This window comes from Dermacentor albipictus, chromosome 1 (assembly GCF_038994185.2).
Source record: "Dermacentor albipictus isolate Rhodes 1998 colony chromosome 1, USDA_Dalb.pri_finalv2, whole genome shotgun sequence".
NCBI classification, from domain to species: domain Eukaryota; kingdom Metazoa; phylum Arthropoda; class Arachnida; order Ixodida; family Ixodidae; genus Dermacentor; species Dermacentor albipictus.
In genome coordinates, this window is record NC_091821.1 from 257,171,275 (window position 1) to 257,192,827 (window position 21,553).

The window sequence follows — 21,553 nt, forward strand, 5'->3', positions numbered from 1 at the left end:
TATATATATACATATCCTCGCTGGAAATTTCCAGGAGCCGCGCCAGTATTGTAAAACTTGGCGATCGCAAAAGACGTTCGTCGTCGTCTCGAGCACTCAAGAGTCGTGAATCAGAAAAATAAAAGCAGAAACGTTTGAAACCGACGCAATAGGCGCAGTCGGATTTCGGAGGCAACGATAGCTCCGGGGATGGACGGACGACGACGGGTAATAACAACGCGCCGTCCGTGCAGGCAGCAACAGGTGCCCAATTTCGTCCGGGCAACGGCGCTCGCTCGGATATGTCTCCGAAAGTCAAAGAGGACAGGGGAAGGTGGAGGAGGCCACTGCGCCGGGAGCGCAAGCCCGGCGCTAGTATGTCGTCCACCGGTGCGCGCACTCCAGAAGCGCACGCGCAGATAGCGGACATTAAAACAGCCTATGGAGAGAGAGAGAAAGCAAAAAAGAAAAGAGCGGCGAGCCAGGAGGGGGAGGGCGGAAAGAGGAACGCTCGGGGAGGGGATGCCCGGAAGCGGCGGCGGCGCTGTGCCGTGGCGAGCGCGTGCCGCGGACGCCAGTCGGGCACGATGCGCGGCTGGGCTCTGGTGGCCGCCGTGCTGCTATCGGCCGGGGCGCTGCCCGAGGACGATAGCCCGGCCACGCCGGACTACGTCGAGCTGGAGCTCGGCGGCGAGCCGGCCCGCAACCGCACGCGGTGGGACTCGCGCTTCGTGGACGCCGAGGGCCGCTTCCTGGCGAAGATCATGGCCACCTTCATCCTAAGCAAAGACCTCACGCGTAGCTTCGACTACCGCATCGCCAAGCCCGCCCTTGACATTGCCATCACCAAGGTACAAAACCACGCGGGCACGCGAGTCGGATGCTCTCTTCTCTATATATGAAAATCCCTCGATGAAATCTAACTTATCCTCTGACAGTCTTGACATGAGAACTTGCACTGACACCTCATCTCGGGAGTTTGTCTAGAGATCTTGTCCTGGTTTATCAGTGGAAGGAATTGGTACTGCAATCTTGGTCAATCTTGGTAGTGCAAAATTGGTCTGTTACTGCATCCTGATAGTGCGTAAGCAAACCATTTATTAACCCGCCGCGGTTGCTTACTGGATTTGGTGATGCGCTGCCAAGCACGAGGTCGCGGGATCGAATCCCCACCACGGCGGCCGCATTTCAATGTGGGCGAAATGCGAAAAACACTCGTGTACTAAGATTTAGGAGCACGTTAAAGAACCACGGGTGGTCAAAATTAACCCGGAGCCCCGACAACGACATGCTTCATAATCAGATCGTGGTTCTGGCACGTAAAATCCCCCAATTTAATTTCAAATCATTTATTGCACTGACAGCCAAAAGAGATATCTTGTATAGAAACTGCGGGAATGCCTGCAAGGCGGTAGAAGTTGTGCTTAGAGTAATCTCTTCATTGTTGTTAGTTTCTCCTTCTTTATACTAATTTAATATTATTTTCACTAAAGGTTGGTTGAAAGTAAGCGGTCCTTCGTACTCGTCTACTTGTGCACGGTAGTCGTCCAGTCCAATCATGATACTTTGCCTCATGCAATCATGTCGGAACTTTATTTCTGTTGTTGGGGCAGGCTTTTCCTCTTGGCTTTGTATTGGAACACCGTTCTGTAGCTGTCTTGGTGCTGCTTGGGGCTTCTTTGGCATTCTATCTTATGCATAAAGTATCGGGAATTTGTCTCAAATAATTGCCTCCTATCTTCAACCTTTGTTTTTAGCCTATGCCCTGGTGTTTCGCCTCGAAATGTTCTTTCACGAGTTTGCACTTGTACTGAGACGTTGTCTCCATAGCTGGTGCTAAGACTGTTCAGAGTAGTCGTCACGAGACAAAGACTCACGACATGCTGTCTATTCAGCTGCGCAATTTTTAGACTTCTTTATTTGCATTATTCAAATTTGCGTCCCATTCACATTCTGATGTTGCTTATTCTTTCGTTTTTCAATCCCTGGAGATTTCTCACTGTTTTAGATTTAGTGGCTCTCCTGCGCGGTTCCTTTAAAGCAGTTCGCCTTTTAGGCACCATCAAGACAATGATGTAATGGAGCCTAACAACACTTCCAATGCGTCTCTGGGAACAGGAGCGTTGAAAAACGTGGTCAAAGTGAAACAAATCTAACGTGAGGGCGACGTACTGGCATGGAACCTGAATGCCAGAGGAGAAACTGTGACAAGCACGAGCCACAGGCGGTGTTGGCAGCGGCAGAGTTGCCGCATTAGGTGTAAGTTCACGAAATGTTTGGTCTGGGAACTGCTTGATTCTGCAGTCGGCTTCCAGCTATGCTTGATGGTTACTTTGCAGCCACTTAAAAAAAACGAAAGTTATGTAAAATGTGCTGGCACTTTTCAACTACATTTCAGTGCAGCGTTGCAATGGTGGGCATAAATGCCCACCGTTGCAACGTTGTCAGTGCTCCCGGAGTACATATTAGGGTACAATGTGCACCCGTCATGGCGCAAATTTCGCATTGTGTTTTGTTCAGCGCTTGCATGCCTTCTTCGCGTGACTGCTCTTTCAACAATATCCGTGCTTAGCGTCACTGCGCACGCTGTGCCGTGCACTCTGGAGTCGGCATGCAGAGCAGCTCCATCCATTTTCACACAGGGCTCCCATTCAGGAAGCAGAGGTTCACACAGGGCACCGCTATTAGCGGGCTCTGAGTACTTAAAGGGCGAAAAACGACAACGTAGATGGAACACCAGAAATGGAGGCACATACGATGTACTCCCTTTTTCGTGTCCTGTCCTGGGGTGGTATTTTTCACGGACGAAACTAAACAAGCCCAATATACAAGTAGCGCATTGCCAGCATTGCTTTGTGTTCGGTTAATTATATGGACGCTTTCGTGGGTAGTGGTTGAGTACTTCGCAGATTTATTGAATCCTGGAAATTGTCTTTCTGCTTATTTCGTTAATATTTCGTCGGCTATCTACATAATTCAACAGCTCTATTCTCGCTTAATCATATGATCATACAATGATATTCGAAATCCGTTTGCGGCTTATCGTTTTTGTGTGAGATAATATGCGGGGTTTTCCGATAACACGGAGCTAGTCGCAAAGAAAAGCGAAACCTTCTGTGCGGATGAAACCAGCTATACGCTCTTTGCAGCTTGCTGAAGATGCCGCCAGTATTTTTGTGTTGTTATTAAGTAATTGGTAGTAATTAAGAATATAACCCTTTAATTATTAAGTATACGTCTACAATGTCAACACAAGGCTTGTAGAGCACTTTTGAAAATAACTCTTTCAATTGTTTGCGACGCGTTACCTTTTGCGTAGCTCTTTTTCCCCGCCGTTAAAAGGAAGCCGCTGTAGCGCGTAAGCCGTGGGCTGCTCGGCTTTTTAAAGCATCGCAGGCATTCTTTTAAAGCAGGAAAAAGAACTACAGGTAGCGCGTCGCAAGCAACTGAAAGTAATGTTTTGAAATGTACTCTACAAACCTTGTAAAAAAGCTGTGCCCGTAAAGTTAGTAATTAAATGGCGTGTTACTTAACTAGTCCTAATTACTTAATGAGCGAAACACAAGACACTGAAGGCTTCTTCAGGAGATCGCATTTAACATACAGTTGATTTCATCCATTCAGAGCGTCCTTATTTTTCGCATTTTCTTTTCTCGCGTCGTGTGAGCTTGGACGCCTGATATAGTGTGGCATCCAGTGTAGTGACGTTTAGAGGGGAGAAGAATGTTTTGCTATATGTTCTGCAGATTCAGGAAGTGTTGTTTATGAGGCATGTCGAATTCTCAAAGAAACAGAGCTTAATAAAGACGTTTTTCAAGCATGAGAGAGAGAGAGAGAGAGAGAGAGAGAGCTAATTACAACCAATCAACAGCGATATAATGTTGTGAGGGCTGGAAATGCGCATAACCAGCCGTGGTTGCCTAATGGTTGTTGCGCTGCTAAGCACGAAGTCGCGGGATCAAATCCCGGCCATGGCGGCCGCATTTCGATGGGGGCGAAATGCAAGAACACCCGTGTACTTAAATTTAGGTGCACGTTAAAGAAACCCAAGTGGTCAAAATTAATCCGGAGTCCCACACTACGGCATGCCTCATAATCTGATCGTAGGTTTGGCACGTAAAACCCCATAATTTAATTTATTTATTTTGGAAATGCACATAGGAGAATGCAATAATTTTGTGGTATGATAGTTTGAAAGGAGTCTGTGTTAACACCCATGTCCTCATCCGCTAATCTCCTATACATCAGCCGCGAATCCACCGCGGTGGGTCAGCCTCACAGAACCAGCGCAGGGGGACAAGGCACGAGGACGGAAGTACGGAATCGATAGTCTAAATTTTTCTTGCATAAGAAAGCTTCCTGAATGCAAAAGCGTGCGTCGTTTGCCTAGTTCTTTCATCTTATAGAAGGTGCGGGAACGGCGCAAAAGGCGAGGACGCAGACAAGAGAGTCAGCCCTCGTGGTTTGTCTCCATCCTCATTTCCTGCCCTGTTCACATCCATTCGTGATTGGTCGGCGTTCTGGCACCCGCCACTCACGATATCGATCAGAGGGATAACGACACGATCGCAGTGGCAATGGCCAATCGCGGATGACATTTATGTACAAGAAGCATTGGGAAAAGCTAAAAATCTTTTCTTTCTATTTTATTTTTAAATTCTTTCATAACTCAAAATTTCGGCCGACTAAACTGTAGCTGACATCTATGCAATGCAAAGCATTCACGATCTTTAGCTAACTGTTGTATAAATAATGCAAATCATGTGTAGCGAACGGTTACATGGCGATATATGCTATAATGTTTATATTGTCGCACCGTCAAAAACAGGCGTTGTAGAGCACGTATAGGAGGCACAGCGGCAAGATGCCTTTTTAATACTGAGCGCAACGGCGACTTCTTCACTGCGCCTTGATAAAAACGCTCGTACATACTCGCAATGTTCTCTTCTTCACAGAAGTGCAAGCACGACACTTGCGTCCCTCCGAAGGAAGCATCGTCCCGATGCGCAGTTTAAGCGTATAATGGGGGTGTACAACGGCACAGAGAAACGCACGCAAAAAAAAGCAAAAAAAGTTAGACAAGTACCGCTTCATCCGTACCACATGCACCACTTCGGGTAAGTGCTGGCGGCGACTGGAGCTATTGTCACTGTCGGGAACGACCTCGTAATTCACGTCGCTCCGGCGGCGGATCACTCTGTACGGCCTAAAAGTACCGTCTTAGGAGTTTTTCGGAGAGTCCACGACGGCGTACGGGTATCCAGACTTTGTCGCCGGGAGTGTAGAAAGCGTACCTGTGTTGAAGATCGTATGGACAGCTGGGCTAGTTGGTTGTGACTGGCATTATGAAACATCGCTCCAGCGCACAATTGAACACGGACGAGAAGAGAAGGACAGCACAAACGCCGTACGATGGTTGAAGATCGTACCGTTTTACATCTTGATCTTGCTGAATGCAGGTACGTACGCGGGCAAGCTGTCTGGCTTCTTCGGCGCATTGAGTAAATTCGTCAACGTCGGTAGTTAAATCGTCAAACTCGTGCGACATCATGGCATCCAGCGTTGTCATGGCTTCGCGACCGTAGACCAAGCCGAATGGTGCCATTCCAGTAATTTCCTGTCGAGCGGTATTGTAGGCGAATGTTACGTAAGGCAAAAACTGATCCCAGTTCTTATGTTCTATGTCGACATACATGCATAGCCTGTCTGCGAGGGTCTTATTAAGACGCTCGGTTAGTCCGTTCGTCTGAGGATGATAAGCGATTGTTTTCCGGTGGCTTGTACAACTGAGTCTGAGAAGCGAGTCAAGAAGTTCGGCAGTGAAGGCAGTTCCCTTGTCTGTGATGACTACTTTTGGGGCGCCGTGCCTAGGAAGATGTTTTCAATGAAAAAATGAACTGCTTCGGCTGCTGTGCCCCGCTGTGCTGCTTTCGTCTCCGTGTAGCACGTCAGGTAATCGGTGGCAACAATGATCCATCTGTTGGCAGCTGTAGGAGTTGGAAATGGGCACAAGAAATCCATTCCAACTTGGGCGAATCGCTGGACTGGTACCTCGACCGGATGTAAGAGACTTGCTGGCATGCCAGGAGGCGCTTTGCGTCTTTCGCAGTCTGCACGTGTTTGTATGTGACGTTTTACAACAGCGGGTTGTTTCGGCCAGTAGTACATCCGTCGGAGTCGGGACAATGTTCTCGTGTAGCCTAGATGACCTGCGGTGGTTTCGTCGTGGCATGCTTTTAGTAGTTCTTTTCGAAGTGATACCGGTACGACAAGCAGGTACGTGCTGCCACTGGCAGAAAAGTTCTTATATAGAATATCGTTCTGGAGACAAAACGACGGCAGTCCCCTGGCATAGAGTCGCGGAACATCTTTACTTCGGCCTTCCAACAAATTAATGAGTGGGAGCAGCTCTGGGTCGTGGCGCTGCTCCTGTGAAATAGTGACGGCGTCGACGACGTCCAGAAATACAGCGTCCACGTCCACGTCATCGTTACCTGCGGACTCGACGAGTGACCGCGAGAGGCAGTCGGCGTCGGTGTGGCTCTTTCCTGACTTGTAAATGATTGTCATGTCGAACTCCTGAAGCCTAAGACTGCAGCGCACCATACGGCCAAATGGGTATTTCAAGTTAGTCAGCCAACAAAGAAAATGAAGATCACTGATAACCTTTATAAACGACCGTACAAATACGGGCGAAATTTGATAACCACCCACACCACGGCGAGGCATTCCTTCTCGGTAGTTGAGTAGTTTTCTTCCGTACGAGAGAGAGTTCGGCTAGGGTAGGTGATTACTTTTTCGGAGCCGTCTTGCCACTGCACCAGTGCGGCACCCAGACCAACATTGCTCGCATCAGAGTGAAGTGCTGTAGGAGCATCTTGGTCGAAGTGCGCAAGAACAGGAGACGTTTTCAGGCGTTGGCGTAGTTCGCTAAATGCTACTTGCTCATTTTCCCCCCATAGAAAGGGAACATCGTCTCATGTCAGGCGTGTTAACGGCGCAGCAATACATGAAAGAATCGCAATAAAGCGTCGGTAATAGGCGCAGCCCCAAGAAGCTCCTCACTGCCTTCTTGTCGGATGATGTGGGGAACTTTGCCACAGCATCTATTTTGCCTGGAACCTGTCGCACACTCTTGTGACTGACGACGTGGCCGAGGAAGCACAGTTGACTGAAACCAAAATGACATTTCTCGGACTCTAACGTCAGGCCAGCCGAGCGTATGGCTTGGAGAACAGTGAGTAACCGGCTTAGGTGTTCCTCAAAAGCAGCTGAGTACACTATGGCGTCGTCCAGATAGATCAAGCATGTTTGCCATTTCAGGCATGATAGTACGCTTTCCCTTAGACGCTGAAAAGTGGCAGGCGCTGAGAACAAACCGAAAGGAAAGGCCTTAAATTCGTAAGACCATCGGGGATCACGAAGGCAGTTTTCTCACGATCTCTCTCATCGACCTCAATCTGCCAATACCCGCTTCGTAGGTCCACTGATGAAAAATAACGTGCATGCCGCAGCCTGTCCAGCGAATCGTCGATGCGTGGCAGCGGTTAGACATCTTTCTTCATGACCTGGTTTAATTTTTGGTAATCGATGCACAATCGCAAACTGCTGTCTTTCTTTTCGACTAAGACCACGGGTGACCCCCAGGGACTTTTCGAATGCTGTATCACATCATCCTCGGGCATCTTCTCCACTTGCTTTTGAATCTCTTCGCGTTCCTTTGGAGCTACACGGTAGGGACTTGTCGAATCGGCCGCGTAGTATCATCCGTGAGGATACGGCGCTTGGTCAGTGGTGTTTGTATGACCTTTGACGTAGTCGAAAAGCAATCTTCGAACTTGTGTATCATAGGCTCTGCCACTCGGAAGTCGACAAGGTGGAGCTGACGTCGACAGAGAAAGGCGTTGAGGGCGGGATGGTCGTTGATTGTAGAGCGAAACAACCTGTTATTTGGGTGATGTCGTCGCAGTACGCAATTGCGGTACCCTTCTGGATGCGACGGCGTTCGTTGCTGAAGTTCGTGAGAAGGACTTCCGCATGCCCATGAGTCATGTTGAGTGCGCCTCTAGCAATGGAAACGCCTTGCGTGAGCAATAGTGCAAAGATTTGCTCCGCGATCACATCCCCGTGGTAGGGCTTCTTGTATGATACAGATACAAGGTGGCAGGAACACGGCTGAGTGGTCACATCGTCGGCGATTCGCAAACGCTAATGTTGCCCGTCAATCATCGTGTCGGCATATGGCCTGGAAGAAAACGTCATCATACGTTCCGGAATGTTTGTGACTGTGCCATGATTTCGCACAAAATCCATTCCCAAGAGGAGGTCCTTGCTGCAGTCGGGAAGAATGACGAAAGAGGCAACGAAGCTGGAATCACCGATGTGGATTCAGGCGGTGCATGTTCGCGTTGGTGTCATTAGTTGACCCCCGGCACTTCTTATGCAGGGCTTCATTTTCCTAATGTGGTCGGCCAGCTCTTGCCGCATTGAAAAATTGAGGAATCTGTGCCAATGCCAAGAGCGCTGACGTGATGTCCATCCACCACAATGCTGCTATCGGAACGGGCAACATCGTCGGCGTGAGTATTCGTCGTGGTCATATCGTCTTCGTCGCCGTGAGTATTTGTCGTCGTCATATCGTCTTCGTGAAGAGCGTGGGGGTATCTTTGGAGCCTCGATGGCTGGGGCCTGGTTCCCCGCAGTGGAAGCAGAGTGGTCGACGGTCGGCCGAGCGCCACAAGTAGGTACGGCGAACTGGAGGTCGTCTCACAGATTTCCGTTGCCACGACACGGGAACGGGCCGTGGCTGAAATGGCGTTACCGGCGGTGAAGGGAGAGGACATAGGACCATTTCGGTATAGGTCAGCGGACGCGTCTCTGAACATGGGCCTCTATCATTTATAATAAATAAGAGGGGATTATTCTAATGGCAAGATATAAGACTGAAAGCAAACGAAAACCCAGTGGCACATACCCAGTCGCCCTGTGGCACATAATTCGAAACTGCACTATGACCGGAATCGGCCCACGAAAACAGCAAGGTTCCCCGCGCTCCCGCTCGCACGTAAGAAATTGGCTGCATTCGTAGAGCAATCCTTCGCATTGATACACAAACGTCCCGTTACATGCACGCGTCGACTGGAACCCTTGTCTGTGAGTTATTATGCTACCTACATGAACTTAAGAAACATCGTGATTCTGGTTTTTTGATGAGCCCCAGGGGAAGTTCCGCCGTCGCCCCGCGTTTTCCTCCTCATTAACCGCTCCTCTGTGCAGGTAATGTGAGGCATTTATGCATGGCGCTCACGTTAATTTCGTACAGAAACACAGCGCACAGCAGGGGCACCGCGCTTAGCAGTATCCAGTATTTTGGACAGTAACAGGACAGCATCCATGCGAATTCGGTAACACTCCGGCAAATACACTGAGTGAAGCCAAATGAAAATGCCATCTTCTAAACGACAAAGAGCGTCTCTCGTCCTCGCAACAATATTTGCCTACACGAATAGTCCAATGCACAGACTGCTCAGTGGGGCCCAGTGGGGGCGCAGTGTGGCCACTGTGTGTCTGTGCGCCCCGGTCATTATCGTTCGGACATGGATACTTGTACACCCCCACTCCCCCACCCTTTGAATCTCATCAGGTGGCTAGGTGACAGTGAGGTGCGTCAGTTACATCTCTCCTCGCGTGAACCAGGTAGGCGTCGGCGGAAACGGAGTGACCAGCTGCCATGGTTCCGAAACCTCGCCGTTGCAGCGTCCACGTGTCACGTGTGTTCAGAAACTGAGCGAGAGCATGGTTGTGGTCGCCACGTGTAGCGCAAGCGAGCACCACTTGCCCGCTTTTGCTATATATTTCGTAGACGAGAGAAATACGCCGAAATCATGATGCCCAAATCCTCCATTACCGATTTTTTTCTTTGTCTTCTTGTCGGCAAAACAACCAAGCAAATGTCGCCTCCACGACATGATCTCAGACAAAAAAATAGACGTCTATCGTGCATTACTTATACAAGCTAGTCGAGCGCGAACGACTTGATTTTGGTGTGCGAATTCTTAGCATAAATCAAGTTTTCGCAAGGGCCGGTGTGTCCGCAGCCTGCACTAGTGCGCCTTTGGCAACGAGCGGGTCCTGGGCGAGGTACGCGACCGGTCCTCGAGCAAGTGGCCGCTGCTCGAGCGAGCGGAACGAGCGACCTCCTGAAACAACGGAGCCAGAGCACGGCGGATCAGGGGCCCGGAGAAATATGGCCGCCTTAAGCCGGGCCCCAGCGCTGCGCGCGCCCGCCCTCTGACATCGGGATGAGCCAATATCCGCGGCGGCGACGGCAATCCTCGTGGGTCCCATTGCTGCTGCGCGGCTGATTTACGGTCGACGTAATTGCCGGAACCCTGAGGGGGGCCAGCGTTTGATGCCCACCGTGCAGGAGCCGCACAAGACGCTACACGATTGGACAATGGAGCTTGACCTAGAAGTTCCGATTACCGTGAAAGACTAACCCGCAGGGACACTATATACAACTTTTCAATGCCTGCGCATCCGTGGCGCCAGAGGCAGCTCCTAATAAAAGAACGACCGTTCATGTAAAAAGTAGCTGAAACGCAGCGTGGAATTTTTTGCACCGTGTCCACCGGAGCGAAGCTTCTAAGCAGTGCGACGGATTTTCGACGTCGAATGTTCGTTTCCCAACCTCAGTGGCGGGCGAGCAAGGCCAAAGGTGGCGGCCTTGTATATTTTGCTCGGTTTTCAAATTATCCATGGTTCTTAAGAATTCAGCTGCGTACATGCGATACTTTCATACCTTATAGCTAACTTCAGACGTAACGATTGCGTTACAAGCGGGACAAAGATTAAAGCTAATATCAAGTTCCAATTTCACTGCAATTGATACGCGACTTATTATCGCTGCCGAAAAAGTCCGGAGTGCCTGTTCGTATACCTGTGAACTCATTTAGGCCGCATACGAGAACAACGCGCTTCTTCTCACGAGTTGAGCCCTCGATGCTCATCGACTTCGAAGTGGGTCGAGGAAATGGTTTTGTTTGCTTTCTATTCCATTTTTGTGGTTTTGGTATGCACATTGTGTAACTGAGTTTTCGGAATTATCGCCATCTTTTAAAATGGCCACCGACTGATATTGCAACAGGCTTTCCTCCATTCTAAAAGACCATGATACAATATTTTTTGAACAGCACCAATATTTATAGAGGTAAATTATGTAAGAGAGCGTCAGCGAATTCTACTGAAAGCACCATACAGTATTTGCGTGAAGCAGGTATTGTGGTTCATGTCAAGCAATTCACGCTCGCGAGATGGTTGCGCGGAATGGCACTGTTGCGAATGCTGCAGATTCTGCGTGGAAGCATTCAGAAAAGCGTCATCTCTAACCCGTTGGTTTTGCTCAGATCAGAGAATGTGGGTTCCGTCCTTGTGACTGATATGCGCCTGCAGCGTTGCCGAATGAACAGACGAAAATGCGTCTATCGCTAAGCAGTAGGGAACGGTGCATATGCATGTTGCCAGACTGATTTCCTCAAACCAAACATTCGCGTAATCGGCTGGGACAATATTGCCGCCTCGATGGCAGTGAACAATAACCAGAAACAAGTATCGCTTCGAGGTGACAGTAGAAAGTTAAACTTTCGACACTAAGTGAAAACAAGAAATGACGTCAGCATTGGTCCATTCATTTATGAAACCTACGCGGGCATAGAAAGAAAAAAGCGATCGTTGTCGTGCGGCAAAACCAAAGTTAAATTGTCGTATCCTTAGCTTGACGGAGTTATAGATGCGTTGAGCCTGACTATTATTTTAACTGAACCTTTCATGTGCCAATTGCCACTTAAATCTACGTCATTAATCCACGGTTCAAAGCCAACTTTGTAAATGCCTCTGAAAACCAACAGATGCTTTCTTTGAACGCTCGTAAACACGCACCCTGGCCTCCATTCAAATCTAGGTTAACAACCGGCTTCGTTGCAGGTTCGCAAGTTGTACCCGCACATTGCGTTCGAGTTGATCGGCCGGCGCGGCTACACGTCGTGCATCAACAACTACGCGGGCAACTATGCGGCCGAAGAGTACCTGGGCGGCGGCGTGGCTGCCTTCGTGGGTCCCGGCTGCTCCATGGCCGTCGACTCGGTGGGCCGACTCGCCTCGCACTGGAACGTGCCGGTGTGCACGGCGGCTGGCGTCGGGGCTCAGTTCGAGGACCGCACCATCTACGGCACACTGGTGCGCCTCGCGCTCACCATCAACGCGCTCCGGGATGCTTTCCTCCAGGTAAAGATGAAGGCACGCTCACTTCGCGCACTGCTTCAACTGAGTTGTTTTAGAAAGATGAGCTGCGAAAAAAAGAAAACAAATGAATCAGCTTCATGGGCTATAGGCAGGCAGCCTGGAAATGAGAGGCGCGTGAGTCGCAGAAAGCACTCACAGATTCCCGGCTGTATGCGTAGGTTGCCAATAAATTCAGCCTTGTGGCTACCGTGTTCTGAATACATCTGTGGGTAAAAACAAAGGAATAGAATGATTTCTTCACGAACAGCCAGCCAACTGTATTGGCTGCTTCCGATCTTAAGCTATTCTAACGATCAAATGCAGTCTCATTTTGAGGAAGAAAGGTGCGAGTTAGGGCTGGAAGAGACCTAACTCGCACCTTTTTGGAATAGACGAGGGCTGCTCTGTGTGAAACAGTTCCACGTTAAAATTACAGCGCATACTAAATCGACAACTGTGCAGACAGCTTCTGGAAGTTAGCTTCATGAACTTCCAGACAGTGGTCGACAAACGAACCACGGTGCGCGTTTTTCACCGGTGTGCAGGTGCTGCGCCACTTCGGCTGGCGGCACCTGGTGGTGCTGTCGGACAGCTCGCAGTCCTTCTTCCGGCAGCTGCGGCGTGCGCTCGAGGGCCTATTCGCTGACCCTGACACGGGCGTGCGCGCCGTCTTCCGCGACTTCGATTCTAGCCGATCGTCCGTCAACTACACCTCACTGCTGGTCGAAGGTCGCTCATATGCGCGAGTCTTCCTGCTGGCCGGCGATGGCGAGGTACGTATTGCCCAACACTCTTCTGCATGCATATAGCGATGAGGTGACTCGCAGAAGCAGGTATGAGACATCAAGTCCCTTTGCTGTGTCGCTAATGGCTGAAGGTCGCTTTTACTAATGTTTAATCATTTCCTGCTGAGGTGGTTAAAAGTGTTATGATCGGCCTGCAATTCGACCTCTCAAGTGTGGGAAACGTTCCAGCTTGCTTTCCCGTGTCGTGGAAATTGCCCTCATTCCTGAGCTGACACGAGTAACCAGCAGGTCAAGAAGGGGACGAGGCCGTCGGCTTCACAACTTGACAAGGGAACAGAAGACTGCGCTGAATCTACAGGCACTGACACCTCCATGGGCACAACCCCAAGCAGACTTCGACTACCACAAGACCACGAGAAATGAATTACCCTCTCGTCGGGGACCTCTCCACCGATTGTAACGGCTGTACGCGAGGGGTTATTTAAGGCCGTCCCGGTCCCCGTGTTAGGCAGAACCACTCGAGACGCGGATAGAGTGACAACCAAGTACCACTGAAGCGAATGCATTCTTTATGTTTTTCATCATCACGATGCCCGCCTTCGTCGCCGTCTCCTGATTCTAGCGGTGAAGACCCACCTAACCCGGTCGAGATCGTATCAAAAGGGCTGCGCGCAATATTTGAGGTTTCGCCGGAACTACAGAGCATGCCCTTTGTCGCTGCCCTTCCTTTAATGGCAAGACAGTTTCTCATGAACGAATGCACACAAAACAAGGACAGAAAAAAAAGAAAAAAAAGAACACATCAAAACAGGACCCGCGCTCAAATGCAGCTCCGGTCCTGTTTTGATGTGTCTTCCTTGTGTCCTCGTCTTGTTTGCGCTGAGAATTTTCGTTCATGATGAAACAACTAGCCTACTCCAAGATTTATTCTCGCTCAAGATAGTTTTTATTAATGCGATAATAATATTTGGGGTTTTACGTGCCAAAACCACTTTCTGATTATGAGTCACGCCGTAGTGGAGGACTCCGGAAATTTGGCCACCTGGGGTTCTTTAACGTGCACCTAAATCTAAGCACACGGGTGTTTTCGCATTTCGCCCCCATCGAAATGCGGCCGCCGTGGCCGGGATTCGATCCCGCGACCTCGTGTTCAGCAGCCCAACACCATAGCCCCTGAGCAACCACGGCGGGTTTATTAATGCGAGTCTAAGCCACTGAACGTTTGACTTTTCATGGACCAAGAGATGTGACCCAGCGGGTTTGCGAAATCTGAGCACAGACTTGCTAGCTTCCGAGGCTGAGGCAACGATAGACAATTGCACCATGCGACGGTCTCTAAATGTGTGGCAGAACACCTGCAATACGCTTGCGCATATGTCTTCATTCTGTCGTTTTAGCTTCTCCCTCTCTTTCTTTTTTTTTGTGTGTGTGACCTGTCTTTCAGCTTGTCCAGCGTAAGATAGCGAAGTGGATGCAATGCTGGTGAACCTTTCTGCTTTTTCTTCTCCCTTCTTTCTATCCATTTTAAAGATTCATGCTTCTGTGAGCTGCCTGTTTGTTGTAAACGTCTACTTTTCGTAGTGATCCGTTGTACTCTTTGTTGCTTTTTCACTCACAAAGTCACACACGTACGAAAAGTTGACATGCCCTTTCGTATATCTGGCTAACGCACGAGGTAGACAACTGCACTAAAAACGCATAAATAAAACTTCTTTTGAATTTCATACAATAAGTTAATTACAGCTACTACCGTTGAAATTTAGCTAATTCTCAATGAATCGGTCGGTCGGTCGGTCGGTCGGTCGGTCGGTCGGTCGGTCGGTCGGTCGGTCGGTCGGTCGGTCGGTCGGTCGGTCGGTCGGTCGGTCGGTCGGTCGGTCGGTCGCACTGGGGAGGCAGCGAAAGACGCTCACCACAGAAATAATTCGGAAGAACTAACGTCAGCGGTCATGAGGCACAGCTCTAACTAAACTAGAATATTTCTACAAGTTTCGCAGTCGTTAGTAGCGCGCACAGCGTACGTGTCATCCTCGGGTGGTCCTATGAATTGCGCTTTCTGTCCTCAAAATGCCAACAGGTCATTCGGCAGCTGCTGCTTGATGCACACGATCTAGGCATGCACGACGGTCAGTTCGCCTTCCTCACGGCCGAACCGTACAAGAACGAGCGTTACTTTGGAGAGTTCTCCTGGTACAAGGAAGGGGACTCCCGGAACCCGGTCAGTATGCACTTTATACCTACAGTGTGTCCGGTTTACACTAACACGAGACGTACTTAGTCTCCTTGAGAACGTTCTTTCTTTGTTTTTTTGTTTTCATTAAATCAACGACGCATGATCTTCATTATTAAACCACAATGCATAATGTTAAGCTTCTTTTATTTTTATTCATTTTTTAGATCTAATATACATCGAGGGGTTGCCGTGGTTTTGGCTAGTTGGAGTAGAATTATTCATGTAAAGGTAGTGCAAAAAGAAAACAATGACAGCGTAAGAAACACAGACCCAGGTGGCGTTACGTCTGCCCGCGTCTCTTTTATCCATGTTCTCTCGCACTATTTTTACCTGTATCGTCGTTCACCTATTACGCCCATACCGGACGGTTCCTTGTATGAACGAATCGATATGCGGCCCAGCAGGTGTGTTCGGGAGAACTGTGGGAGAAATTAGATAGAGGACCGTGCGAAAATTATCTGAGGGCAAACTACTCAGTATGTGAGGTAAATTACAGCGGACAAGCTCGGTTCAATTATTTACATCAACTTCTGAACAAATGTAGCCGAGCCTTAACATCCTGAGGCTCTCGATGCAACGGTCTTCGTTGCGTACGCAGGAAGTACGTAAGATGTACGAAGCCCTGATGATCCTGTCGCTCAAGATCCCCACCAGCCCCGAGTACAAGCAATTCGTGCGCCAGGTGGTGCATAACTCGAGGAAAGAGTTCAACACCACCATCGAAGACTCCATTGTGAGTGAAACCGCCGCACCCACGGAGTGGTCCATAGTAGTCCAATGTACGCGGACACGAGCCGTGTCTTGCAGGTGAACGTGCTCATCGCGGGCTTCTACGACTGTGTCCAGCTGTATGCGTGGGCGCTGAACGAGACGCTCGCCAATGGTGGAGATCCCATGGACGGCCGTGCGCTTATCGACCTCATCATGAACAGCACGCGATACGGTACGGAACAACCAGTTCTTCGAGCTGCGAATGCTCTTCGAACAAACGACAATCTGGAGCTCTTCCAAAAGGCACAGCGAGAAGTCAGATCATCGCTCAAAGCTGTCTGCTAGTGCCAGCTGGTTTTCTAACCCAATGAGACACTCGCGGTTGCGTATAAGCAGCTAAGCTTTTTCAATTAATTAGAATTTATTGGCGAACCTGCCGTCCGCTTGAGCCTTCCATTTATTAATTTATCCGCTTAAAATTTTATTATTACTTCTTATCGCAATATACTTGAACTCGTGTTGAGCTTTCACGCAGCCTAAAAGTGCGAAGTTAGTAGGCCTGACGAATCGTAACGCCTACTAAACCCGCGCTTTTCCGGCTGGACGATAGGGTTCTTATATGTGTGTAGGACGTTCCAACTCTACGGGACAAGTTAATTTAAACGGACCTTTATGATGACGCTATTCAATTGGACTTATTGTTCCCCTTCCGCTGCAGTCATGTACAGCCTTTCCCAGAGAAAACAGTGTGACCACGAACATGACCACAACTTTTCTGGGATTACAGTCTGTCTTCTATTGGGTCCGCAATGTTTGAAAATTGTATTGATTCAACGGTGGAGGCTTAACGTCCCAGAGCAACAATATAGTGACGAAAAAGGCTCCTAATGATTATTTACCACATTGGATTCCTTATGCATGTACCGAAAGCCCAGTTGCACGAGCATTGTTCGAAAGCCCGAGAGAAGGAGGTGAACTCTCGTGCTCATCTGCCAGAGATTAATTGCAGCACGCCCATTCAGCGAGCTGCTTGGTGTGAAATGCAACACAATTATCAGTGACCACAGGTCTCGTGTTTTCAGATATGCTGTGCCTCCAGAAGGTTAATAATTGTTTAGCGCTTATCTTGCATTAGCTGCTACCATTATCGACACACGAATCGCTGGTCACTAAACTTGACTGCTCTCTTTGCAATTCCCATTACATGTTGCGCAACTGAGAGAAGTCGAAAAATATCATTTCAAGAAGGATGGCTGAACACTCGGAAACGACAATCTTGTTATCGCGTGCTTAGCGCTTTTCCTTGCTAATCTGGTACTTGTGGTAAGTAACAAAACATTCGCCAATGCTATTCTTCGGGAGGGTAGAATTAAATATTTTTAAATACATTTCATTCAGTTCTGCAATATCTGTCGTACCCATCAAACTCGCGGCTATCATGACAAAGTTTCCGCACAAGGGGAACGTTAGATTTCGAAACATTGTTTTACATTCTGAAGTTTCACTTCCTCAGTGCTTCCCCAACGCCGTAAGGGGTTGACGCTGTCTTCCCAGCCTGTCGTGCATATACGTGACCTTGAACGCGCATTGGCTCCCGAAAGCCTTTGGCGAGGTTGACGAGCGACGTAATATGTTAACTGTAAGATCTTTATCTATCTTGCCAGTCAAGTATGCGGCTGAGCCTAGCTTAAAAAGTAACTGAGCGCTTGGTTATCTCTAAAAAGGTCTAAAGAACATCCTTTCAAACAATATCTGTAATGACAACAAAACCATCGCTGCAGCCAAAGCTTCCGTTCCAACAGCCGAGTACTGTGGTATCTTGAAAACTGTATGCAGCATCCAGTGACTTTCATCTGGCTGCTCGCGTGCTCTGCGAGCTATCTTTGGAGAACCGAAAAGATCTCAAAGAGCTCGCCTAAAGCACGACCCTGGTGCCAAAGTAAGCATAGCAAACCAGGGCGCGAAGGACATGGTAAAATCGGAAAACTTTAGCACAGGGTAAGAAGATATTATTTTTATAAAATCACTCTAAGCGCGATAACATGTTTCTGGTGATATAAAAGGTTTCTTTTAGTATCACCTTCGAGTATTCAGTTGTGGCATATCCCGGAATAAAAGCTCCTCAACTATCCCGCGTGTCCGAGCAAGCTATCCTACAGTTTTATGGGAATTTACTTTTTGTAGAGCCCCAGCTGAGATTGTTGACATATTTCTAAATCACTCGGACCTCAACCCTTAAACGAGGCAGATATTGGAGACATTCCACCTTTTATTGTTTAAGTATTACTTCCCTTTGAGAGAGCTCGCACTTCTATTCAGCCCCTGATAAGAAAAGATGATGATGATGATATGACATTTTGGCTCTTCCACCACAGTGCTTCAAATCTTTTTGTAATTGTATTTGATTTATCATGAAATTTGCCAATGAGGAACAAGGTGCACTGCTTACTGGTGCTCTCTGGCGCATGCAGGATTGACGGGTAAAATCCACTTCAACGCCAATGGAGACCGCATCGCTGAGTACGCTTTGAAGGCTCTCGACCCTACCACACTTGAAATGCGGGTATGATCAGTCACTTTGAGCGTCTAAACTTGAATTCAGAAGTGTATAAGATCTATAACAAAACATACTATGATCAAAAAAAATGTTTGGAGAATAACGTGCAGCTCTGCATTCTGCAGGAACTGCACAAACGTCTGTGCTAACTCGTTATCTGTCACCTAATGCATGTGGGATGACGGATAACAGGTTTACAGGAGCCGGAAATATACAGTAATCTTGAGCTAGGAAAATTGAGGGTACTGTGCCATGTGATGGACAAGAACCTGCAGCGTAAAGCAAACAGACGTGAACCCAAAGTAAGTATGGGGTAAATAAACTTCAAATTCTCCCAATTCTATGGGTCGGTAATTTTAAAGGAAAGGAAAGTATGAATGCAAGTTTAACCATCTTCTACATTTTATAAACAACACAATTTTTAAAAAGCCAAATTTTCCAAATTGTGTTTCCTGGTTTCTTCGCTTTTGTATGGTTATTCATTATTAAGTATGAGCGTTGCCGGTGCTTCACTGTAGTTTCGACCGCAGAAATAACCACATATTTCAATTTGAAGTGTTAACTATTGTTATATGATTTCTTGTTGTATCTCGATGTTTAATGAAGGCGCACTGTATCTTGAAGTAATGCGTAAATATTCTGCTTTAATTTCACGTAGTTGTCGTCCTTCCTCATCACAACAACTTCGAGGCTGCAACAAGAGAACACGCACTTTTCACGCTTTAGCCCTAATATACCATGCTAAATTTTCGTTCTTACTTCCGTTCCCTTTTACCTTTCCTCACTGTAGGGTAGCCACCCGGACTCAGTCCTGGTTAACCTCCCTACCATCATTTATCATTTGCTCTCGCTCTGCGTTCCTATTTTACGTTTGATATCGAACTTGAAATGTCTCTAACCTCTGAACACAATTCGGGGTTCAATCTTTTAAGGTGCTTTTTTTATTATTAGAAGGAACTAGATATTTTTTTAGTAGGGCGGAGGTTGACGCTTATCTGAGAACGATGAAAAAAAATCGATAATATAGCATGTAATGTGTCGCCAGGAGTGTTCACCATCCCGGCATATTAGTTCCCTTATTTCTTTCTTTTTTTTAATTTGTGCTCGTGCTGCGGATGTTGCCGATGTCCACGATGGTGTGTTTCGATCGCAGCCCGTGGCTGTGTACCACGGGGCGCGACAGGTGCTGGTGCCGGTGGAGAACGTGACCATCTACTGGCCAGGTCAGCGAACCGAGCCACCGCAGGATGTGCCCGAGTGCGGCTTCCTTGGGGACGCCCCCCACTGCCAGCGAAAAGGTGCCGGTTCTATCCATTCCGCGTACTCGGAATTAGTTGTGGGGTGATAGGGCACACCCTTTCTGTGTTACAAGCGGCATAGTGGTAACGTGCAGTAAATTAGTTTTAATTAGACAGATTCGCTCTCGGTTCAGTGAAGTTCGGCTGCAAAGCCCGGGCAAGGCACACTCTACACATCGTTTGTTATGCACAGTAGTGTTCACTGTTAAAGGAAACACGCAGTTAGTGTATTGCGATCTATTATCGCTGCATGACAAGTGGCATAAAGGACCCCAAACTTTGTCTTTATGCCATAAATGTATACGTCAAATTGACTATACATCAGACACTTATTACCCATAAAGTTCAAGAAATGTTCCAGTTAGATTTACGTTATAACTGGTTAAGTGTTCCTTTTAATAGCGCATCGATCGTACCGTACAAACGAGGGAACAGAATGAAATGGGAGGAGCGGATTGGGGGGAAGGGGGGAGTGCAGAACTAGACATGCAGATGTTAGGTAAGGCTATGTGAGGTCACTGACCGCCACTGAAGCTGCCAGTCGTGGCGGTCTCGACGTCGTGCGCAGAATCGCCCACGCTGCTGATCGTGGTGACGCTGGTGACGCTGCTGAGTTTCTTCGGCATGGCCATAGTCGCCCTCCTGTTCTACCGGAGGGTGCAGCTGGAGACGCAACTAGCAAACTTCTGGTGGAGCATCAAGTGGGAGGACATCGCTTTTCCGGAGAGAAGCCGGAAGTCTGCTAGTAGCCTCGCCACCAACGACGAAGGCCTGTCCAAGGGCTCGCCCGTGAGTTCTTCGCGAACAGGGCTTTACTCTAGATTACAGGCACGCCCGAAAAGTCCCAATAGGATCGATTGATAATGTTAGAGTGCATACATTACTGTCTTCTTTCCGTCTTCTCCATTAGCGAAAAAAAGCGGCGAGGGTGACAGCGGTAAGAAACTCTCATTCTCATTTTTAAGCCGTGAACCATGCACATGCAGGGACGAACCTGAGACCTTCCCCATAAGTCTCGTTTAATTGGGTTCACTCCGTTCATTTCAGCACGTCTCTAAACATTTCTCAGCGACGGCGTGCACGCGAGAGTGATCTCCGTTGCTGAACGTCTCAACGTTGCACTTCTGGTTGGAAGAGTTGCACTTTAAGAGACACGCATTCAGGGAGAACGTCCCTGGTTATATCTCTTTCTTTTTTCTCTCCTTGGCGCAGAGGTTTGCAGGCGCCTGCTCTACACAGGGTTGCTATGGCGATGTCCACGTTGGGATTTACAAGGTAAGGGCATTTATTTCATCGTTATACGATACCATTGAACGACGGCGTAGCATGAAGGCGTTCGTGAAATCGTGACGTTCTTTTGTATTTCAAGCCAGCTGGTCAAGAGGCGTTTAAAGGAAAAGCTTAAGGGACAAAATCCGTGTCCGCTGAAGAGAACAAAGGCTTGCTTAATGGGCGAATATATATATATATATATATATATATATATATATATATATATATATATATATATATATATATATATATATATATATATATATATAGAGAGAGAGAGAGAGAGAGAGAGAGAGAGAGTAAAACTGAACCACTGCAAGTTTTTCTTTCCTTATTCTGAAGTCTAAAGACGGCAACTGCAGTGCAGCGATGGTATCCTCCGAAGCATTCAGCATTTAAAAGAACACAAGACACACGGTAAAGTGCGTTCTATGTTTTCTAAAGCGGTGAGTCTGCCGGATTTTCATAAGCTGTGGGC

At 48.2% G+C, this 21,553-nt stretch overlaps 2 protein-coding genes across 2 annotated transcripts in view; both read left to right on the plus strand.

The window, feature by feature from the left end:
- Positions 1–566: 566 nt before the first annotated feature.
- On the plus strand, positions 567–14,490 carry LOC139048353 (uncharacterized). Its single transcript, XM_070522753.1, has 4 exons — positions 567–830; positions 11,962–12,393; positions 12,804–13,031; positions 14,449–14,490. Exons 1-4 carry the CDS (start codon positions 567–569, stop codon positions 14,488–14,490), a joined length of 966 nt encoding a protein of 321 aa, XP_070378854.1.
- Positions 12,913–21,553, plus strand: part of LOC139054328 (atrial natriuretic peptide receptor 1-like) — a 48,263-nt gene continuing 39,622 nt past the window's right edge. The window contains exons 1-8 of the mRNA XM_070531179.1: positions 12,913–13,031; positions 15,082–15,222; positions 15,836–15,970; positions 16,045–16,180; positions 18,420–18,511; positions 19,659–19,803; positions 20,372–20,592; positions 21,016–21,078. Coding sequence (XP_070387280.1) covers positions 15,121–15,222; positions 15,836–15,970; positions 16,045–16,180; positions 18,420–18,511; positions 19,659–19,803; positions 20,372–20,592; positions 21,016–21,078 — 894 coding nt within the window. The 5' untranslated portion in view covers positions 12,913–13,031; positions 15,082–15,120. The remainder of the gene's footprint in view (positions 13,032–15,081; positions 15,223–15,835; positions 15,971–16,044; positions 16,181–18,419; positions 18,512–19,658; positions 19,804–20,371; positions 20,593–21,015; positions 21,079–21,553) is intronic.